At 38.3% G+C, this 23,228-nt stretch overlaps 1 protein-coding gene across 4 annotated transcripts in view; it reads right to left on the reverse strand.

Moving 5' to 3' along the window:
* Positions 1–3,235: 3,235 nt before the first annotated feature.
* Positions 3,236–23,228, reverse strand: part of NELL1 (neural EGFL like 1) — a 291,463-nt gene continuing 271,470 nt past the window's right edge. For all 4 annotated transcript variants that reach the window (XM_035328005.1, XM_035328007.1, XM_035328006.1 and 1 more), the window contains 4 exons: positions 15,120–15,313; positions 9,146–9,322; positions 7,282–7,506; positions 3,236–5,159 (listed from right to left, as the gene is read on the reverse strand). In XM_035328005.1, the coding sequence (XP_035183896.1) occupies positions 5,109–5,159; positions 7,282–7,506; positions 9,146–9,322; positions 15,120–15,313 (647 nt within the window). In that variant the 3' untranslated portion in view covers positions 3,236–5,108. The remainder of the gene's footprint in view (positions 5,160–7,281; positions 7,507–9,145; positions 9,323–15,119; positions 15,314–23,228) is intronic.

A 23,228-nucleotide genomic window follows, 5' to 3' on the forward strand; every position in this document is an offset into this window, starting at 1 on the left:
CACATTCCAGCACCCAGATGAGAATTTTGCATAATATTCAGGTAGGAAAACAAATCTGTGCATTTTACACTGAAACATGTTAAAGGGAATCTGTTAAAATGAGTACAAAGAAGCATTGGATTAAATCAAATCCATTTTCAGATCTTGTGACAGAAAAAAAAAAAAAAGGCAGATTTGCAGTTCATCAGACAGCAATCAATCAATCGCATTATTAGAAAACAGGATTTTTCAACTGTGTTTGGCAGAGATAAACCCTTGCTCACTGCTTTGTATTTGGGCCGTAGTACGATGTGCTGCAGAACCTCCAAGCCTCCCTTCATTGAAGCTCATGGATAACCTCTATGTGTTTATGCATATAACCACACAGGCATTCAATAATAAAGAGCTCTGGGATAGGCAAATATTTCATGGTCTATGTATGGATGACATAACTAGTCATTTGGAACAAACTACAGAAGAAAGAATAGCAACCAAAAACCACTATCAGAGCTGTTACTGTATCCAAGGCAAATACTGTCACAATGCTGTAAACCCGTGGGCAGTGACAGTGCCACACAGCTACAGCTGAGCTGGCCAGGTGAGCTAACTCGGTGCCTGTCCCCACAGCCCTTTCTCCCAGCCAGGATAGAGGCACATACTAGAAAGAAGCCTGTATTGCTTCAGATTCTGTTGTAACACTGAGAACGTGATAAGGCTTGCTTCCCAACACCACTCAGACCCACTCAATTCACTTAAATAAAACAATCTCATCTACAAATTTAGGAAGAAAAAATAATTGAAGCATGAGGTACTGCCAAAGCAAAGACTTGATTACCAGCCAGAAATCCACTCACAAGAATTCAACACATCCCTCACACCATGCAGCTGAAGTAGCACTAAAGAATTTAAATAACACGTACATGATTTTGGAACTTTTTTTTTTTTTTTTTTTTTTAACTGGGGAAGGTCACATTCTTTTCCCACGTGCTGTGAATCTGCTGGTGACAGTTTCATTAAAAAACTTGAATTTGATCCTTTTTATCAGATTATTGGTATACAACCTTCTCAGGTATACCTAAATCTTCTTATGTAGGACTGCTCACTGCCAGCAAGAAATAATACTGTTATCATCTGCACAAAACATTTGCAGATTACAAGCAATACCAGTGCTTCACTAACACCTCTCTGAAATCAAACACCAGCTGAAACAGAATTACTGCTGATTTTTACCAGGAAGATAGGAGAACTGAATATGAAGCATTCAGGCCCTCAGCTTGGACTGTTTCTTTCTTTCTTTCATTTTTTTTTTTTTTTCCTCTTAATTTATACCACTATGAGTTTTTTGCTTACAGGTATTTTGATGCAGAAAGATCATCACCTGATTTTTTATCTTCCTTGTACCAGTTTAAATCTGGATGAGCTCCAAAGATCTACCTTAAGAGGAACAATAGCTTGTTGGCAGGGATCTATTTCTGGTACCAGAATATGTTCCTCAAACAATTATGTCTTATCACAACACTCAAGATTTTACTTCACTTAAGATTTTACTTTTACTACCATGGGGCCCTTTTAAAATCCTCTCCTTAGTGATGATTCTGTAAGTACCGTTAGATGTGGAGAGACGTTCCCATACTGCTCATAGGAGTTACGAGTTAATTCTGTTACAATCTATTCCGCCATTTGTGTAATCACTGCTGACATGGTAACTTTGGTTTTGTAAAACATTATTGTTTGCCTCAGAAAACAAACAAACAAACAAACAAAAAAAAACATGTTTTATTTGTCATTGCAATCTGATTGGAAAGATATTATTAATTAAATGTTGCACACAATTATACTTGAAAACTAACTGCCACCTCTTAGGAGAAGATATGTAAGTGGAAGTCGGTTGTTATTTAGGTCTCTGAGGCAATAAAGAGACATTTACAAATCTCCCACACGGTCCTGTGAACTAGGGAGGTATTAGCATTTCTGTGCAATACTTCGGATTGTCTTTGCTCTGAAATAGTGACTAGAGTGGTTATGTGGCTCTAGAAGCCACCATACTGGAACACGGAGGCGCACTTGCTTTGTCTCAGCAGGTGGGTTTGCAAATACACCAGGAGCAGAACAGAGCAGTCACCTCCCTCACAAGAGGTGTCTGACACAATACAATGTCCTGGTCTAGAACCTAGGCTGAGCTTTTTACCAAAAGCGGAAGGAAAAGACATTTCCTTTTCTGTTCCTCAGTTTTTGTCATCAGAAATGTTACATGCAGTGGAAACGTTCCTACATAAATAGAAACAGCTACAAAATTCCACCTACCTCTAGTAAGAGTTTGGAGCAAGTCCCTTAACTGGCAGGAAGTTGCCTTTCACAGAAGGTCTGGTGGCAGTCCTCCTTCTTGTTAATACCATTGTTCTTCCTTACTGAGCAGAGAGAAGGATCATCTCACAAAGAGATTTCCAGAAATCACGTTTCCTGTAACTGTACCTCTTATGTATAATAAACATCAATATTTCTCAGCATTTTTACTGTAGTGCCGACAGTTTTATCGGGATTAGGGATCCTCATCAAGGCCTCTCGAAAGAGGTTTTGAAAGTTCTTACCTTAGTAACAGAAGAACACGGTGAATTAAATTTTGTGGCTCAGTCTGATCTTTGAGCTGAGGCTGTAGCTTCTGAGTACTCTAAAGGTAAATGTTATGTGGCTAACAATCACTTTGCCTCATAAGGAAAAGTTCATCAGCAGCAGCATAACTGCTTAAAATGCAACATAAACAAAGAAGCCTGTGCTTGACTTTGTGTAAACAGTATGACTCTGAAGATAATGACATAATGTTGTATAAAATGCTCTGAGAGGGTGTTGTTGAATTAATCTGCATTTGGGTTCTAGAAGGAAATCAATATGCACAGTGCAAAAGTATGAAGTTCTGGGCTCCTGTTGAATACCATCAACAATGTCTGGAGCTTCCAGAAACCATCTTGGGAAAGGGCTTCACTATTGTGAGTTAAATCGGAAAAGAACGATTTTGAAATCCTGTGCTGTCATCAATCCCATTCACAAAGCTTCAGAAATCCATGGTATGTGACAGACTGAAATACAAGATTTTGTCTTACTAAATAAAAATGAAGTATTTCTATGAAGTATTTCTTACAATTATGGTACTACATCTCAAGACAAACACTCCTTCTCCTTTTAACATCACCATGAATTCACGTCTGGAAAGGACAGTAATTAGTGTTTTAAAATTCAGTTAATAAAATGAAAGGAAAGCTATCTGTACATAGGAGTTTATTTAGATGCCCACGAGTTTTAAATCATTCCCCTTTATATCTCAGCCCACTGGATATCTCATCCAACTGAATTACCATTGGGTTTTACAATGTGATATACAAAATGAGCTGACATGATTTACAAACATCCTTTGAGTATCATATAAAACACAACTGTTTCCCTTATTATACAATCATTAGGGCACTGCAAATATAGTCAAATGCATTAGTAGCTGAAAATGATGGGGTATTTTAAGAAAATAAATTTAACTTTACCACACAGACCTGTTAGATAAAACAAATAATGTTTAAAAAATTGAATAAAATTATCTGGATGATAGCAAGTCATTTTTATATTTTTTCCACTTTTCTACTTATAAGAAACATGATCGTACTTGATTAAAAGACTTGAATTTTTTCACTTTATAGTCACACTTCATTCTTATTTATCTGTTTCAGTTTTTCTGCATGAAACGATGAAAACCTCACAAATGTTGACTTTCCAGACTGTATTCACTATACTTATTTCTGCACTCTTTTCCACATACTCAGTGCTTAATTAAATGAAAAGCAAAAAACACTACACAAATGAGCAGAACAAAACACAACAGCACGTTAAAAAGGTGACATTTAAGCTGTAGGTACCATCATCATAGAAATATATTCTTATTCTAATGCCACAAACTTTCTAGCCTCGTGAAAAAAAATAGACATAAGCTGAAGAGAATCTAAACTCTAACCTCAATATCGGGCTAAGAGTTTTCATTTGTATTTCTAAACTTATGTATTAAAAGATATCATGTGCGTGGTGAATTAAAAGAAAAATCTGTTTCTGAACTGTTAATTGGGTAATGAGAGTTACCGAGCTTTAAGGTCTACTGTCCCGCATGTCACCGGTAGAGCTGCTTCTGCACTTTGTCATTATGGTAGCAGTAACTGAGAATGGTGATCATTATTACTGTAAATAAAAAAAAAAAGAAAAAACTCTGAACTGATCAATGATGTTATAACTGACAGCAAAAAAATAACCTAGTCAATTTAAATTATATCATCTTAAGGCTGACTGTTTATCGTTGCACAATTCAGAAGAATTATACCCTTTTGCAGCATTTGTAGTTTCTCTTGCAAAACAGAACACTGATAAAGATGAATGGTTCTTTTCTGAACATGTGTTGAAATGGTGATGGAAAGTTTTAGTACCATTTCTCACTATAGGAGTCTTGCTGCTGCTTCACACATTTGGAAAAGAAAGTGCTTTTTTGCTATTTCACTAAGTTCATGGCATTTATTTTTATATTTTTTTTAAGACAGACTTTGATTACTTCCATTCTGTCCAATCAAATATACCTTTGAATGTTTTAAAATGTTGGACAGATGTGAAATATAAGTACTATGCAATTTGACTGTACATACATACATATTTTCATAAATACATCGGACAGGGACCTTGGAACTAAGTTTGTGATATCATGGGACAAAACCACAACAGGCTGTTTTGTTTGTAAAATCTAGATCCAAAGGAAGAAGAGCTGAATTCTATCATGTTGTCAATACACAAATTAAACAAAAATACAGCATTAGTTTACCCATGAAATAATTTAAACGTATTTGCAAATGTCTTGACAGGAAAAGTGTGTAATTTACAACACTGAAAACTTTTAACAACCATTGACTTATATGCGCTGTACTCTAAGTCACCCGGACAAGGCTAGCAAGGATGAGCATAGTGATAGGTCCCAAAGGCAACTCCCAAACATCTTCCTCATGTGGAGACTTTGGTAATTGTCTGTTGTATAAAACACCAACGCATACGGCTTCATTTCAGATGTTAACTTCATCAGTGTTCCTCCCCCAGCACAGTCCAGTCCGAGTACATCAGTTATTGTTGAGACACTCTAAATCCACCGAGCAGCAGACGTTCCCATTCTGCACAGACAAACAAGCAGGTGTCAATCATTGCTGCAGAACAAGCTACAAAGAGCGAAGGGGATTGTAGCTGGCAAAGGTAATTCTACCGCACACAAAAAACACCTGCTTAAGCCACCATCACAGGTTGTCTTCGTAGATCCCAACGGGGATGGCTTTTTAAGGAGGCTGTTTTTCTAAGTAGCACTATAATTATCTGTTCTTTTTCTCTCTGCACAGACTGTATGTACCAATAGACAGAATTAACCTGAACTACACATGAACTACAAATCTGGTTGTAAACAACTCAGTGGTCTTCATGATAGAACACAGTACAGCAGCAACTAAGATGATTAAAGTTGGTTTGTCCCATGCAAGAAAGTTAATGGAGAGAGTTTTAATCTGATCCATACTGGGAAGCTCTCAATTTTTCTGAAATATGCCCATCTTTCAGATTCTTGGTTTAATCAATATGAAAAACTCTGAAGAATGGCAGAAAAGCTAACTTCAATAACTTACAGCCCCAAAACAACAGCTTGGTTTCCCACAGTGAACACAAGAATATTTTATCTAATACAAAGCAGTATTTTCATAATTCTGTTCTTTAATTTTTGTTAAAAAGCAAGAGAAGATCAGTTTTCACTTAGAGCGATACAAAGCACAGAAGTCATGGTTCAGCTTCCATGCAGTCTGAAAATAGCAGCAAACAGGATACTGTCATCTGGTTTTTATTAGTCCTTTGTAAACAGAACGTACCTACTACAGCCTTAAGTCCACAGCAACTGGCTTTGGTGACAATTACCTTAAGATACTTTTTCCTGACCACTTAGAAATTAGTTGATATTCAATTTTTTATTATTATTATTATTTTTTGAGGAACACCATATTATGGATCACTAACATCACCTTTGTATAAATATAAAAATAACTTTACAGAAAATTGCACTTTTTAATCTGGACCACTTTGCCATTTCTGCTTATATCACAGCCTCTAAAACATTTACTCATGTACAACTGAAGGGCAGTGAACTGTGACAAAGGGCAGGAGCAGGCAAGAACCTAGTGGACCAGACCAGATGCCAGAAAGGTCACAATTTCAAACTGTAAGCTCAGTAAACGGGGAAATGCACTATCCAGGCACAAGGTTCACACTGCATACATTGTGACAGGAGAACAGCTGGGGAAACAATGCTTGAACCAACTCCCAGAAAATACTGGAAAATAATTTTTCTGAAGTCCTGGTCCCTCTTATATTTGGGCAGCCCCAAGGTAGGCACTTTGGTGAGGCTGAGCTTGCTATAATGGAGCTGCTCCTGGCACACACTGCTCTGCATTATCTACCTTGTTTAGAGACAATTGCCTTTACCCTTTATCTGGAAAACTGCTGGCAGTGGCAGTGTTCATTATGTACATACTTATGGGTTAGAGTACTCCCTACACAGTGACTTCTCCCATCTACTCAGAGAGTGGCAAATAAAACAGGCATGCCCTTGCTCTTTCCCTGTTCATGCTGGCCCACCAATTAGAAAACCATACAAGATTTTTGAGATCAGGAATAGTAAGCAACAGGGGTCATGGAAAAGTAGCCCAGTAGATCATCACTGCATGGAAAAGGGGAGACAGACTGTTCTTTTGCCTTAAAGCCACTGGACAAAATACATGACAATGGAATGGAAACTAATAGGTAATAGCAACTGTGACATTTCCTCCCACTCCTCTTATGCAAGTGCCTTCATATGGGTTTTCTACTTGTATACTTGCTGGTGAAACTTGTATTAGTATTCTTGACTCTGCTTACCAGCTCTGCAAAAGACATTTTCATAAACATTCACATGAATTAATTATTAAAATGTTAGCCTAGTTTCATACTAAGAATGCCTGAAAGGCTCGCCAACAGAACGTCTGTAAATTGTGCTAGGATATTACATAGCTGTGCTCAACATTTTGAAGAAAATAAGCACAGATTGTTCTGTTTCCACCCTGCAGACCACATAAGGCACATTTTTTTGGTATGCTACTTTTTCTGCCCTCAGGTCTGATTCACTTCACAGCAATCTGAATATGAGCTTCCAAGGACAGAAAATGACCCTGTTTTTATGTAGTAACAATCATTTCCATTACCATTCAACCTTGTCCATCGTACCTTGCATTTGCAGGTTGTACAAGGAGATCCCACCATGGTCCATATGGCACCACTAAGTCTTGTAATTCCATAGCCATCTAGACAGGTTTTCCTGATGTCATAGGTGATGTTGTCAGCCAGGCAGGGGTCACTGACACAGTGGGGACAGCATTCTCCTTCTGAAATGGCTGTGTACTCGCAGTTTAGATTGGGGCACAGAAGAGGCCAACAGTCCACTTCCCCTTCCTGTAAAAATTGAAACAAAGCTCACTGAATACATTTCCATTTGTTAGCTAACTTTGCATCCTGTCAAATGGAAAGCATTTATCTTGCCAGAATTGAAATAGATTTAATGGATCAGCTTCTTAGCCTGGTTGATCATGTAACTGCATATTTGAATACTGAAACAAAGTTTTCTAAATGTAGCAGAGTATCATTTGCTTGTTTCTTGACTAAAAACAACACTATCAGAAGAGAACTGGATTTCTTTGGGGTTTTTAAAGACAGCATTAATACCGGTTTACAACAAATTTCCATAAACTACAATTTTTGCAGTGATGGCCTTGCAGACTTACGCCCTTATGGGGCATGGTCACATAAAATCTCTGTGTAATCACAGCAACTGTTTAAATAGGAAATTAACAATGCAAATAGATCTAAGTTAGCATGTTTAAGAAGCACTGAACATGGATCTAACCAGTTCCACTTAGTGGAACTTAAGTTAAAAATAAAATAAAATTAAATTAAAAAGGCAGTTATTTAAGGCAGTTATTTCTGCAGAGTATTGCTGTAGGATCTGAGCATAAATTAAACTAAACTTGCATTAGGCAACTTGGTAAGCGCTTCAGATGTTGATAACATCTACACATTTACATTGCACCTAACCTTAGATATAGCACTAATTTACTGAATCAGTGTCTTTTAGTTCTGTATGTTTGTTAACCTAATCATAACATTAGGCAAAGACATGCTGACCACAAACTCAGCATCCTTTGTAAAACACGTCACATTTAATATTTGCCATTGCTGCTGTATGCAAATGTTTCTTGATGTTCTTTTGCCAACATTAAAACCATCTTAGGAGAATACAAAATACAATACTTATTGCTCTATGTTACAGATAATTATCTCTTAACAGTAACTTAGCTTTGAATGTAATTTGTTTCCTGATGCTCAGACACCTCTTGATTAATATCACATGTAAAAACAATGTTATACAGACAGCTATAAATGGAAAACTGATAATTTTAATGAAGTTCACTGCTGCACTAATTAGTATATCTGTGCAAAAATTAAAGCTGTAGGGAGATAATCTACAGTGCTTAATGAGAATAGAAACGTTCTTTATTTTGTATGTTTGTCTAGTAATTCTGGTTTTCTTTATTTCTTTTTTTTCCTTTTCTAATTCACCACGTGGCACTGGTACTCCATTTTCCCAACTCTGCTGAATTAAAAAAGAAAACTGCCCAGTCCATTTTGATAAGACAGGTATACCAGCTGTTTTAATTAAAAACTGAAACTCTTCCATCAAAATCCATCATATCGGAAAGAATCTTTAAAAATCATTTAAAGATCAGATGACCTTATAAAAGTTGTCAGAAGTACACAAACACTTTTTTTTAAAAAAAAAAAAAAAAAAAAAAAGTTAATATAGTGTCAAGGTTTCCAAGCTTTTGTCAAGATTTTCTTTTCAGTAATTAGACCTACTTATTCAGCAGTAGGAAGAAAACTGATGGTGTCACTTGGTGCATGCTCTATAAATGCTTTAGTATTATTCTTAGTCTGAAAAGCAGGTGAAGAGAAAGCAAACAACCTGCTTCCAAGTACATTTTGCTAAAAACGACAATAATTATTCTTGCTCCCCTCCAAAACACTTTACCCATACCAGGCAACGGCACTGCTGACAGCTGTAGGTCCAGTTGTCCCCACTGCGGTAGAGCTTGTGCCCCGTTTGGTCGAGACACTGGCTGGTGACCCGAGTGTCACACTCTGGGCAGCAGAAGAGATCAGCACTGGGGTTCTCGCAATCACAGGCTGTTCTCCGGCAGAAAATTCTCCCATCCTGCAAAGACACATTGCCCTGCTGTCATCCACAAACCACCAGGCAGCAACCCAGATCAGTGTCCCCCAGAAAGCCCCACACTGTATATATCAAAGAGCATGTCTTTAGCATATCAGAAAATATGCAGTTCTTAACGTATTAGATGTTACCTACATAAGGACTCAATCATGCAAGTTGTAATACCTCAAATACCAGTACTGTCCCAGTTTCTGTCAGTGCACTGATTCAATGCTGTCTGAATGTGAGTGGTGTTTTTCTGTCTGCAACTCATTGAATTTAAAATAAATCAGTACCTCAGATGAAATGTGAAACAATTTTCTTTCTCATTAGTTACATCAGCAAACTCCCCAACCAGTAGCCTCTTTAGTACATGCAATATTTGTTTAGCTTTATTTTGACTAACTGTGGAATTGTGAAGAAAATAACTTGAATAAATATTTGGAAGATATGAGGGTGGTCCTTTTAACTTCATAGGAGCACCACGCAGCAAAATCACAGTGATACTAATTGTTCTTTACTCTGAATTCACAACTGGTTCTGTTCCATATCTGGACCTACTGTACAGCAGCATAAAGCTAAATGGAGTACAAACTATAACCACCGCTTATAATTCTGTTCATGTACTAAAGAGGGCCTGTATTCCACAGGCTCTCCAAAATATGATTTTGCTAAATATTTACTTACTGTATTGGATAGCACATTTTGTTAAATGCTATTCAACAGAACTGTGTGAGATAAACAGAAGATTTGCTTCAGCATGTAAAGAGAAAATGATATATCCCTCTTTGCATCAGAGAAAGCCAAATTGATTTTAATTCTAGTTATGAAAACTAGGGGAGCTATTGTGTTTGAAATTATACCATTTACTATAGGTGAGCCAACATACTGATATGCCACATGTAGACTTGGAACTGAAATCAAAGTTAACAATGAGGAGATTATTGAAGAGTTTTGACATTAAACTCTTTTGCATTTAATGCAGATAATTGGATTACTCCTTATTCAAACAAAACATCACCTGTAGCCAATTTGAAGGTAGTGTTGAGAAAGGAATGAAGCACAGTTGTACCATTTGCAAAACAACTGCTCTCACTTCGATGGAGTTTTTTTCATATTGTCAGCAGAACCTTGTTCTGAATCTATAAACCTGTATCTGATCTAAGCGGGAGAAGTTTTTTCATTGCCACCAATACAAGGGGGGGGGGGGGGGGGGGGCGCCGCGCGCGTACTGACAACAAAGAACACCCCCCCCCCCCCCCCCCCAAAAAAAAAAAAAAAAAACAAACACCTTCCCAACTGCCAAGTTATGACCAAATCTCTGTACTCACAGGTGGAAAAGCACAAGCATCTTCCACCCCTTCCTGAGGGAGGACATCAAGCAGCAGCCCAGCAAAAATTCTCTGCAAGGATGACCTGCTCAGGGTGAGTTGTGCCAGGTGTCTCGGCAGTCTGATGCCGCCAAGAATGGCAGTCTCCCTCCTCTCCATAATGGAGTGCTGATTAATAATGGTTAGCAATAACCTGTCTGCCCGAGCCCAATTTACTTTCCAAGCTTTCAAGATTATTTTTCAAATTCTCCTTTCAGCTGGTGATGGTGCTGGTACTTTGCTACTCTGAGCTGCTGTGCTGTTACCTCTGGGGAGCAGCTAACCTTTTACGTTTCCTTCACTCTCTGTGTTTCAGAACACTGACAAAGCTTGATGATTTTGCCAGAGACCTTTTGGTAATCATAATACACTGCTAATAATACACTGCTAATCTTTATTATTTAAGCATCTGTGTTTTATCTACAGCTTCATTAGTTCCATGCCTTTCAAAAAAACATTTTTATCCCTGCACTGCAGTGACATAAAGCCTCTTAAGCTACATCTTACTTTTGTCTTTGCAGTTCTATATTAGCATTGTGGTTTGGGCTTTTTTGTTTGTTTTGTTTTTTTGATAGCAAAAACTGAGAAAAACACAGAAAATAATTCATTTCATTTTGATAGGATAATTGCATATAGCATCTTGTTAGTACCTCTCTCTCAGCCTTCCTCACTGAAGCAGTTCTACAGGTTTCAGACGCATCAGTGATATGAACACTAAGTTACTCTTACTGAAGGAAAAATTGACGCACAAGAGAATCAATGTAAAGGGTGACTCAAGTTTCCACAGAACCCCAAAGCCCATCAGACAGAAGTCAGACCCTGCAGAAACCAAACTAGACCACCTCACTGTTCTCACCATCAGGAACACCCTTCACCTTTGCACATCCCACCATTCCCAGTGCTGTGCTTACCTCCCAGACCTTTTTCAGATGGGGAATAGAGAGTTATCTGAATTAGGGGACGAAATCAAAAGCCCACATATAGACAGACCATACAGCCAGGCTTTTTTTTTTTTTTTTTTTTTTTTAATCGCTCCTGGGAGAAGGGAACAACTACCCACGCCCCTTCAAATTTCTATCAGTCTTGTGTATTAAATCCACAAGAGTTCAGGAAGAATCTTTATAAACGATTTGGATGCAGGGCTGAAGGGTGTTTTGAGCAAATTTGCCAATTACACCAAACTTGGAGGAGTTGTAGACTCGGATGAGGGTGGAATGGCCTTACAGAGAGATCTGGACAGGTTGGAGAGCTGGGCGATCACCAACCACATGAAGTTTAACAAAAGCAAGTGTCGGGTCCTGCACCTGGGACGAGGCAACCCCGGCTGTACATACAGACTGGGCGATCAGACACAGGAGTGCAGCCCCACAGAGAGGGATCTGGGGGTCGTGGTAGACAGCAAGTTGAATATGAGCCAGCAGTGTGCCCTGGCAGCCAGGAGGGCCAACTGTATCCTGGGGTGCATCAAACACAGCATCACTAGTAGGGCAAGTGAAGTGACGGTCCCGCTCTACTCTGTGCTGGTGCGGCCTCACCTTGAGTACTGTGTGCAGCTCTGGGCACCACAGTACAAAAAGGACATGAAACTGTTGGAGAGTGTCCAGAGGAGGGCAACAAAGATGGTGAAGGGCCTGGAGGGGATGGCGTATGAAGAGCAGCTGAGGTCACTGGGCCTGTTCAGCCTAGAGAAGAGGAGGCTAAGGGGGACCTCATCACGGTCTAAAACTTCCTCGCGAGGGGGTGTGGAGAGGCGGGTGACCTATTCTCCATAAACACCAGTGATAGGACCCGCAGGAACGGGGTGAAGCTGAGGCAGGGGAAGTTTAGACTAGATATCAGGAGGAGATTTTTTACTGAGAGGGTGGTTGTGCACTGGAACAGGCTCCCCAGTGAAGCAGTCACTGCACCAAGCCTGTATGAATTTAAGGAATGTTTGGACTGTGCACTAAGTCACGTGGTCTAAACTTTTGGGTAGACCTGCGTGGTGCAAGGAGTTGGACTTGATGATACTTATGGGTCCCTTCCAACTCGGAATATTCTATGATTCTAAGATACTTGTAGTGGATGTATCAAATATACTTAAGGTATTAAATTAATTATACAGTCAGCTAATTAAGTTTCAAGAGTTTGTGTTTATGTAAACTTTGTCCCCATTCAGGTGAATGAGGACAGTTTGAAGAGACTGGGTCTGATGGAACACTGGAATAATCCCTTGTGCTTCCATAATGACACTCTGCTTCAGTATACTACTGAAGTAATATAACTTCTTGTATTTGACAGCATTCTACTCCACAAATAGCATCACTTAATGAACTTCAAAGTTAAGCATGCTACTCGATTTCCATTTGAAGTTAAATATTTTCAAGACAGGATCCATGTCTTCCAGCCACTGCACAATATACATCCATCTGACCTTTCCTAAAATAACTGTAGCAAAACACAAGCTAAAAGAAAACATTATTTCAAAGCTGAAACACTGCTTTGTCTCCAAGAGAAAACAAGTAGGATCATTTCCAAGTTAGAGTAAGCAATACAAGGAATGATTTAGTCATACTCTGTCCTTTTCCTCACCAAAATCGGCAAGCTGCAAAAGGGTCAAGGAGAACCAGCCCTCCATGCAACTACATGAAAATAGGAGAGCCCTGTAGTAGGTTTGAGAAGTCTGGTGTACTGGGAGCTACCACAATTTATAAAATATGTTTCAATAACAAATTCAGTAAATGCTGAGAGAAGACTTTACTTTCTGGTTGGATAAGATGGAGGCAGAGCTCTCCTTGTTTTCCCTGTTCTATAGCAAAGAATTTGGCTCTTGAAACAAGGCAGCTACTGACATGAAATAAAATGCAAATGTTAATTCACAGAGGAAAAAAATGGAAAATGAGGAAGATATAAAGGAAGAGTCACAGCAACAAACACTGCCAAGCTTACTTTAAAATATCTATGTACTAGTTAATCATTTTGTGTATTTTCATATACTAATAAGGGCATTCAACATAAGAAATAAGCGCAATGAGAAATGGCAAAGAAAACAAATTATAAGCAATCTAAAATGGGAATACTAATAGTTATAGCTCTGCAAAGGCAGACCAGATGTCTTCACATACATTAAACTGTTTATTCTATTGACTGGAAATCCTTTCATATGCCAGCCTGTTCCCCAAGATTACAATAAAAGCTTTATATGTATTCAGTGGAGTTGTACATTTCAGCTTCTGAAGGGAGGAGTTTTAGGGAACTTAAGGCTACTTGAAGCAAAAAATACAGCAACTAACAAGAATATATTCCCATTTTAGCCCCAAACAGCACTGCGGTTTGTGGGTTCTATTCACTCTAAAGTGTTGATTTCCCCTTCTGATATACTACTGCAATACAGAAACGATGAGGCTTTCAGCTTCCCCTAACTTCGAAATACCTTGTCTCTCATCACCCCTCCAAACTCTCTAGTGCTTCTGCAGCTCACAACCAGGGGACAGGTAGGCTACTCCTCATTCTTTACGTTCAGATTTTGACAGTGGCCAAAATTCCATTTTACAGATGCAAGAGCCAGCGTTCCTGCTGTACCTAGGCATAGCTTTACCAGTGCTATGAACATATCAGGTCAAAGTGGCCACAAAAGACCAACCACTTCGCAGATTGGTGCCTTTCTAAAATTCTAGTGATTTCACTGACAGCACCCCTCAGTGAAAAGGAAGAAAGAAGAGTCAAATGGTCTTTTAAGTTGATTACCAGTAGGCAACAACAACAATAATAATAATAATAATAAAATGTTCTGTGATTTCTGAAGGAGACCTGATTGTACCGTGTCTGGCTTCTCCAAAGGTGCAGAGAATGCTGCACTGCCCAAGGGGAGAGAACTGCTGACAGAGACAAGCTGGGATGCAAAGGAGAAAGCTGGCCTTCACCCCTCTTCATCGGAGGAAATTTAGTGCCTACTGTTAAGTCCTCCAACCTTGGAATCATGTCAAGCTAATTGATAGGTATTCCAGCCAAAGGGCAACACCATCACGAGGGCCACTGTTGGCTACGTACAGTACTTGTCCTAAGAGATGCATATTCATATTAAACAGGAATTGAAAACCATTTTTAACATCTGGAATAAGTGGTTGCCTGATAGTTGTGTTAAAGGCCAACGTGAGATCCTCATGGAGGCATGCCCCGAGTGGCTCTGGCCCATGGGATAACATGGTAGAAGCCCTCCGTGGTTAGCTGCTATTCGGTTGTGTTCAGTTTTGCACAATAGGAAAAAAAGTCTGTCCCAGAAAAATTTCCCAGTCACAACTTCAGTGCCCCTCAGCAGAGCTTACCTTCTGCCACAGTGCCTTGGGCTTAGGTTAACATTTTGCCAATGCCAGTGGCACTGCAATATGGGGTGTCTGACATGAGCCCAGAGAATTAAAGAACTCCTGAAATCCAGAACACCAGGATCTCACCTTGCAGGAACAAACGGAGCATCTGTCCTCCCTCAGGGTCCACACCTGCCCATTCCGCTTGAAGCCACCTTCGTGGGGACAGTCTCCAGTACAAGATGGTCCAGATGGACAGAGGCAATCAAACCCTCCTGCCAGGTTCACGCAGGCTGAGTCATTCCAGCAGGTGTGGGTCTTTAAGGCACACTCATCGATATCTGCAAGACAGCAGATTTATAATGCTTTGGACATTTGTTTTCACAGCGCAAACGCTATTTCTATATTAAGTATTACTCATGTGCCTTGCTGGTAGGTACCTTCTTTCTGATATCTTCCATATATATTTGATAGACATTAAACACTGATTTTTTAAACTTATCTACTGTTTGTTTTGATTCCACCAAGAATTCTTAAACCATCAAGCTTAATTATAAATGCTGAGACTGACAGAACTAGTGGAACTATACATCACTGATGAACTTGAACAGGGTGTACAGCGTTTTTCCAGTGACTGGCAACTAGTGAAGAGAGTTACCTTCTGTCTGTTGAACCACTCCCTGCTCTGGATTTTACACCAAAATTGAAAGGCACTATTCTTCATAAGCTCCTAGCACGATCAACATTTCCAGACTAACAGCTATTGACTGCATCCTATTCCCATTGCTGGAAGGTATAAGAGAATTTAAAAATAAAAGATAAAATAATAATAATAAAAAGGCACCCTATAGAACAGCAACAACAAAAAATCTTAGAACAAAGCTATGTGGGAAAACCATGATTTAGCAATGACACAAAAAAGTAAGCAACAAAAGAAAATCATTATACACTGGGGAAAAGTGAATTACAGTATGCCATTAAAATTGCTTTTGGAGAGTAACATATAATTATGCAATACGGATTTACCTAGGGAGTTTATACAGCATTCTTTTTCTTGCAGTGAAAGCCATGAGCTTTATGAACACGTTGTGGAAAGTAGGTATTTCACTCAGAAAACAACTTTGGACTGTTCTTAAACAATATATCGACAGATTGTCCAGATAAAATACCAGTAAACTGGTGGGGCTTTTTTTGTTGCAACATTAATAATGAAAGCTATAAGAAACAGTGGGAAGAAGGCTACAGAACAAAGTCCTTTACAAGTATCCGAGGATTTCTATCATGAAAATTCCAAAAGAGTGTTATACAAATTCAGAAATTACATGGAAGAATCCTCACACTTACCATTTAAAATGCCTTTATTGCTAGGGTGAAATTTATAACTCCTCAGAATATTACCCAAGCGTACTTTTAATTCCTCTCTAAAACAACAATTTTTAAAATTCAATAGAAATAAAGAAGAAAAATTACCTATACTCTAATTAAGTGGGATCTCACGGCTAGCTGCCCTACTTCATGGGTGGAGTGCCATGGGCTCACTAGTCATCTCCTCAGAAAGCCAGAACTTAAATAAAGACGTTAAGAATTCTCTCAATTAGCTGAAGGATAGTATCTATAACAACCAACATTTCCTCTGGCCTGGACAGTAAGCTTGCTGGTTTCAGTTCACAAATACTCCAGGAACAACTGGAAATGTTTTAGTTCCCTTGGGTTTGATCAAAAGCAAAATCAGCCAGCACAACTGAGTCTGGGGCTTAGGGCATGAGAAAACTGCTGTTCTCCTTTCTGCTCACAGACCAAAGGGGAAGCCAGAAGGCAATTACACCGCAGAAGGGCTTCACTCCTGGGCTGTGGGCCAGCCCTTTGTTAGAGATGTTCCCAGTGGCCTGATAGCTTGATTCAATTGCTTATCACTCAGACTTCCCTAAAATTGGTGCATTTTGCTGCTTTGATGGTCTTAATCACACACAAAAAAAAGAACACTATTTCTCTAATGCATGCCATAGCACTACTGAGAATTTGAAAGGTCCACTATCAGTGGTGTAAAAGGGACTGCACTACGAGAAATTAAAACTTGCTGCTCATTGATTAACAAATGCCAGAGTATCATAGAAGGTAAAGGCCATGAAGAGTGACATGAAGAGAGCTATGACTCAGCTGTTATCAAATGCATTATATTCAAACACCTACAGCGAGGCTTAAAATATTCTTTAAAATACCCTATTTTCCTTTTGATAGACTTTGGCTTTTATTTCTTTGGTTGTTTTTTTTTGTTGTTGTTGTTGAAGATCAAGGCATAGATGTGGCATTTGCTTTCTGGTGATTTCACAAAGTGATATTCAATTGTCCGTATTTCCTTTGCCATATTAAGGGCTTTTTGAGCAGCATACATATAGTATGCAGCAGGATCACAGTGCCAATTAGAAGGGTAGCTTTCACAGTTCAAAACTAAAAGGATTTCACAGATGAATATAAAGCCATATTGCCTACAGAGTTCCATGTAATTGCTTTACTTATGACAGAGAAATCTAATTCGGCTTCCATGTAATTTAACAGATTTATGGAAAGCCAGATGTTAGCAATTATAGAAACTAACATTATTCATATTCTCAGTAATACGGACCTGTGCATACTGCACAAAGTCAACTGAATATATTATATATCCAAAAGAGAAGAGCACCCTATTTATGTACTGCTGCTGCATTTGGTTTAGCACACATAAAAAGGATGCCCCTATTAACAGAGGCCCAACCTAGTAAATGGGACATTCTTTACCAAGTAAGCCATCAAGAAAAGCTGAGTAACATAGCATGAACATAAATTCCTAATTGCTACTGTTTGCTCTTTTTTATTATTATTTCTTTATGCAAATGATGGTTTCTTATTATTTTATGGCATTTATTATTTAAAAGTTTTAGCCATTAATCAAATATAAAGCACTTGGACACTACACTCATTTTCAGATGAACTTTTAACTTTTAATAAAGCTAATTTTCTGAGAACCTCCTGTTGGCAGCATTTTCTTGTCACTGACTGCATTTCTAAAAGTCAGAACAAACAGCCAGTGTTCCCAGTAACTTGAGGGAAATAACTTTCACTCTTTAAGGAAAAAAAAAAAAAAAAAAAAAAAGATACAGAAGAGAAAGAAGACAAATGTTCCCATATTTTTAGCTCATAGTTAGCTTTAAAAAGTATTTTAGCTTAATGGAGATCATATATTGATGTGAGATGAACATGTAGATGGATGTGCAAAACATAGAACAAAGTGCTTGTATTTACTGTGCAATTTCTTTTAACAATTTGAATCGATGTGTCTATTTAGCTTTGAAAACTTAGCATACTTTAAAATTCTGAACATGTCCAAAACAATATTCTAATTAATATGAAAATTGTATGATAAGGCTTTTGCATACAGATTATTTTTATATTATTCAAATCCTTGCTCAGCTCAAATTCCCCACACTCCCATCAGGTTTCATTTGCTTTCCCACAACTGCTCTCAGAAGGCGTTGGCCCAAAACTGTAACATCTAATGAAAGACAAGGCAAAACTGTACACAAACTTTATTGCTCATTATAATAATGCCAGGCAGAAGATGAAATATTCAGCTATAAAACTAAGCAACTTTTAAGAACAATGGACAAGTACATATACAAAACAGCATGGACACACCATAGTTTATCCCTATATATAACACAAGAACAAGAAGCCTTTCTTGACTTTTGGGGGAATTAGTTCTTCCATGTAGCCTATAAACCTGTGAAAACCATCTCATTTTCCTCTCCATATCTGGTATGACTTTGCAAGATTATTCATTAAATTGAGATAATCTGTGGCATAAACCACTAATTAACTCTAGTAAAACTAGCAGAGCTTCACTTCTCTCCTCAACACCGTTTCTCTTCAAGAGAGAATACAGTGGTGAGAATAGAGAGAATAGAACAGAAATGACCTTAATCAGAAACTTCTTTGTAAAGGTAGCCTTCTGCTATTTTATATCAACAATATATCACCAGCAGCACAGTGTTTGTTGCTGAGACATACCACCTCAAACATTGCACAGGACTATCATAAAACTGATCAAGATCTTCACTCTTCAAATACCTTCAATCTGTGCTTCTCTAAACAAGCATGCAGCAAAAAGTACCTGATATGTATTTTAGCTGCAATGCCACTAGTCACATTTGGGGGGGGCGGGGGGGAAGGAAAACAAACCGTCCAAGACACGTTTATTTCCTCACATGCTTTTGAAATACATAAATATAGTTTGGTAACAAAGAAAGCAGAATCAAAGTGGAATAGAATAATCCCCTGATATGCAATTTCCTTTTCCATCCTTTTTGGCTGTAACGAGAAGTAATTTGCTTCAGATATTGTGAGAGGTCCCATAGCCACTGCATTTGAATGGGGCGGAAGACAAGCATGACTGTACATATCAACACAAGTTCATTAACTAGGTTTCACTGAAATTTTAAATCAATCCCTAGTTACTTCATTTCTTAGTTTTCCAGGCTATTCAGGTTTTAATGGTGTGACTTTTCCACAGCACCTTAATAAATGTGTGCAAGCATGTCACTCAGTGTGGTGCTCTGTAATATCATGATAAGCTGTTGCAGAAGAACCCTACTAATGTGCTAATTTTAACTGTTATGGTACATTAAACCATTACAGTATAATGTTATGTGAAAAATGTATGCTCAGCTCCCAAACTAATGTGTGTACAAGTTAACTAAACACTGTTTTGACAAATCATTTTTCACAAGCAATTTGTCACAAAATAATGTATTTGCCTTCCTTCTAAATCAAACAAAGTGATTTGGACTCATCTTTGAAAAATCACTAAACAGATTCATTTTTAGTTAGAAAATATTTATGATAGTACTTCTGTTCTATAGAGACATAATGATGTATTAAAGAACATTGTATGGTAAATTAGATTCAGAACATAGGATTTACTGATGCTTTCTAGAAATACAGAAATGACTAAGCACAATTACCTTGGAGATATGAAACTCATAGAACACAAGAATCAAAATTTACTAAATGGAAAGTAAGCAAGAGACTATTTTCGTTTTGGAGAGACTGGCATTATGAGTTCTACTCAAGTCTATGAGCCGAATAAAGTTGTAAAACAGCAGATTCTAGAGATGGACATAGAATATATGGTTATTCTGCACCATATGTAAACCTTTCTGTCTACATACCACTTCTCTAATGGCAGAAAAGCAATTCTCAGGCATACAGGAAGATTTTTGAAGCTTGGGTCTAGCCTTTTGTTTAATAGGCAGAGGGGGCACAATAGAGTCATAGAATAGTTTGAGTGGGATGGAACCTTAGAGACCATCTAGTTCTACTTCTCTGCCATGGGCAGGGACACCTTCCACCAAGACCAGGTTGCTCAAAGCCACATCCAGCTCGGCCTTGAACACCTCCAGCGATGGGGCATCCACAGCTCCTCTGGGCAACCTGTTCCAGTGTCTCACCACTGTCACAGTAAAGAAATAATAAACAAAGAGCAGAACTGCTTTTCCATTACTTTCAAACCTAGGAAACAGAGAACACTGCAGCATACCATGTATATTATAGTATACATACCATGTATATTAGTATATTAAAGCTTCAGTGACTGATTTTTAAACTGTTCAGACTTAACCCTGAAGCACTGCCGCACCCAAATTTATGGGAGACTAACACACATGGAGTTTTCTCTCACAAGCTTCTGTATCCTACTGTTTTCCAGATTTCCTGTCCCAAGAATGGCCACTCTAACCCTGCAGTTAGGCTGAGCTATACAACCTTTCAGCATGCTAAACATGGTGAATCCTGTGGGGTTTTTTTGGTGGGAGGAGGATCCATGTTAAGCTTCCCTTCAAAGTTTGCACTGATTCTTGAAGAAAAGACAAAGAGAACCAACAGAGACTGCTGTCTTCATTGTTCCCTCTGTGCTTGCAAGTCACAACATAAAGACTCAGAAAATGAAACCATTTCAGGGAGGGGAAAAAAATAATAATAATAAATAAATAAATAAAAGAATCAGGAATTCAGCACTCCAGGCCTGAACAGTTCTCTACAGACCAGAAGCATCTCACTTAAAGAGAGATGGAGATAAGTATGTATAATTTATCTTAATTTGCTTTTATTTTTCTCCTGCAGATAGGAATGAGCTTTGCGGCACACTATTTACTTCTCATAAGACAGCATTTTCTTTGTCATTTCTTACCTTCTTTTGGTTCTGATAATCTCAAAGATTGTCACTAAAAATTCAACAGTGAGGGTAATTACCTTATGCGGTAACAGTGTTTGGCAACAGGCACTTGGTGCAGGGAAACAGCAATGTATGCCAGTTGCTTCAACATGGATTGGGAAATATCTGTGGATTGTTGTTAATACTGGGATACGTATAATATGACAAGTCATAGCTCTCTATAAAGCATTTTTGTGTTTACCTTAACGTGTAGCAAAATTCCTATTAAGAAAGGAAAAAAGTGAAATAAAATAAAATAACATAAAATAAAATAAAAAAACACAGCAACTATAGCCTACATATTTAAATTGCCAAGGAAACTTTGGTAGCAACTTAGTTGTAGCAACTGCCTTTTGTCTGCAAGCAGTATTCTTAATAACATACTGTGAAAGGCCAGTGCCTCATAAAAATGCTACTGCTGGTAATTAAATTACATTCTCTTAATTTGAGCCTGCTCAACATCTCTTTATGAAACTGACATCTTTTATAAAAGTGTGGCTGTAGAAATATATTCCCTTTTCAAAGCTGTCTATGCTTGATATTTTGAGCAATAAAGAATTTTCTGAAGCTTGAAGTGCCCTGGCTAAGTCATCTATCCTTATTGCCCAAGCTCTCATACAATATTATGACCTTCCTAATTTACAAATTTGTCCCTTGCCGGGTGACAAACTCCACTCTTGCAGGCAACAAGGTAAAAGCTTTTAGAAGTCCTGAGCTACCTCAATGCTACCCAAATGTATACACATTTTAAAATGTTCTGCAAGCACTGATGAGACCCTGCAAGCAATGACTCAGCCCCAAGACCACCTCCCCATAAACAGAGGGAAAGGGAAATTTCCAGGAGATATACAAATGCATCCAGCACCAGCAACCACCTGCCCAGGCTTTGGACTATCTGCCAGAGTTGAGTGCTCCTTTCCACTGTCTTATGATTTTTCATACATTGTTATTATTTTCTTGGTTTGTCTCTTTTTTTTTAACTCTCTATTTTATTGTTAATTTTTATTATGTTTTTAGCCTGTTTATTGTTCTCCAAGATTTGTCCTTCAGGAAGGAAGAAATGCTTCAAAACATACTGAAGGGCACCGAGCCAAACCCAGCTCAGGTACATTCTAGGATCTCAGTAAACAGTCCGCAAAATATAAGAGGCCAAAATGCTGTTGCTAAGCAGAAGAACCCTCTTTTATCTGAAACACAGTGAACGGCTCTGGCCTTGACTCTAAATACTCCACCGTGCAAATAAGCTCTGTAACATAATGAAAGTCAGCATTCAAGTAACCAAGTTTTAGTGAGAATATGCACTATCATCTTTTATTTTAACCACTTCTTAGCCGTACTTTTAAATAAACATCACAGTTTGAAATCTCTTTGTTATATGAATTAGACAAGTCTTACAATTAATTTTAACTGCTTAACCAGCACAATGAAACAGAAGAAACTGGTTTATTCTCTTCATCACTGGTACCCTGAAGCAGATAGTTCAGAAACGCTGTTTAGTTAAAATAACCTCACTCATTTCACGTTCCGTCTACAATGCACCTCACCTCACAGATTGCCAGTATGCTGTGCAGGTCAAAATGAGGGCAATTTGTTTACACCAAAAATCATCCTTTCAGTTTCCACAGTATGTATTTGGGGCTCTTTTTTTAAAAAAAAAAAAAATCTCAGAGTTCACCAAGCATCCTTCTCTCTATTAGCAATACTGGCTTTTTCAGCAACTGAGCCTATCTGTGGGCCACATCAAACCACGGTCTTGTCTATGCATCTGTCTTTTGCTGAGCCCAGCCCAAGCCTTACATTTTCTTAGCAAACAGCTACCTAAGGTCAGCCTGAAAAGGGACAGAGATCGCCATGGTAGCAGCAAAGACAGCCATCAGGAATGCCACAAATCCCATCTATCCCCAATTCTCTCAGGGCTTTTCAAAGGCTACTACATATCGCTTTGTTTTTGATAAAGTAGTTTCAATATTAAGTCACGAAATGCTGTAAAATTTTTCAATTTCCTCCCCCCC

This window comes from Oxyura jamaicensis, chromosome 5 (assembly GCF_011077185.1).
Source record: "Oxyura jamaicensis isolate SHBP4307 breed ruddy duck chromosome 5, BPBGC_Ojam_1.0, whole genome shotgun sequence".
Lineage (NCBI taxonomy): Eukaryota > Metazoa > Chordata > Aves > Anseriformes > Anatidae > Oxyura > Oxyura jamaicensis.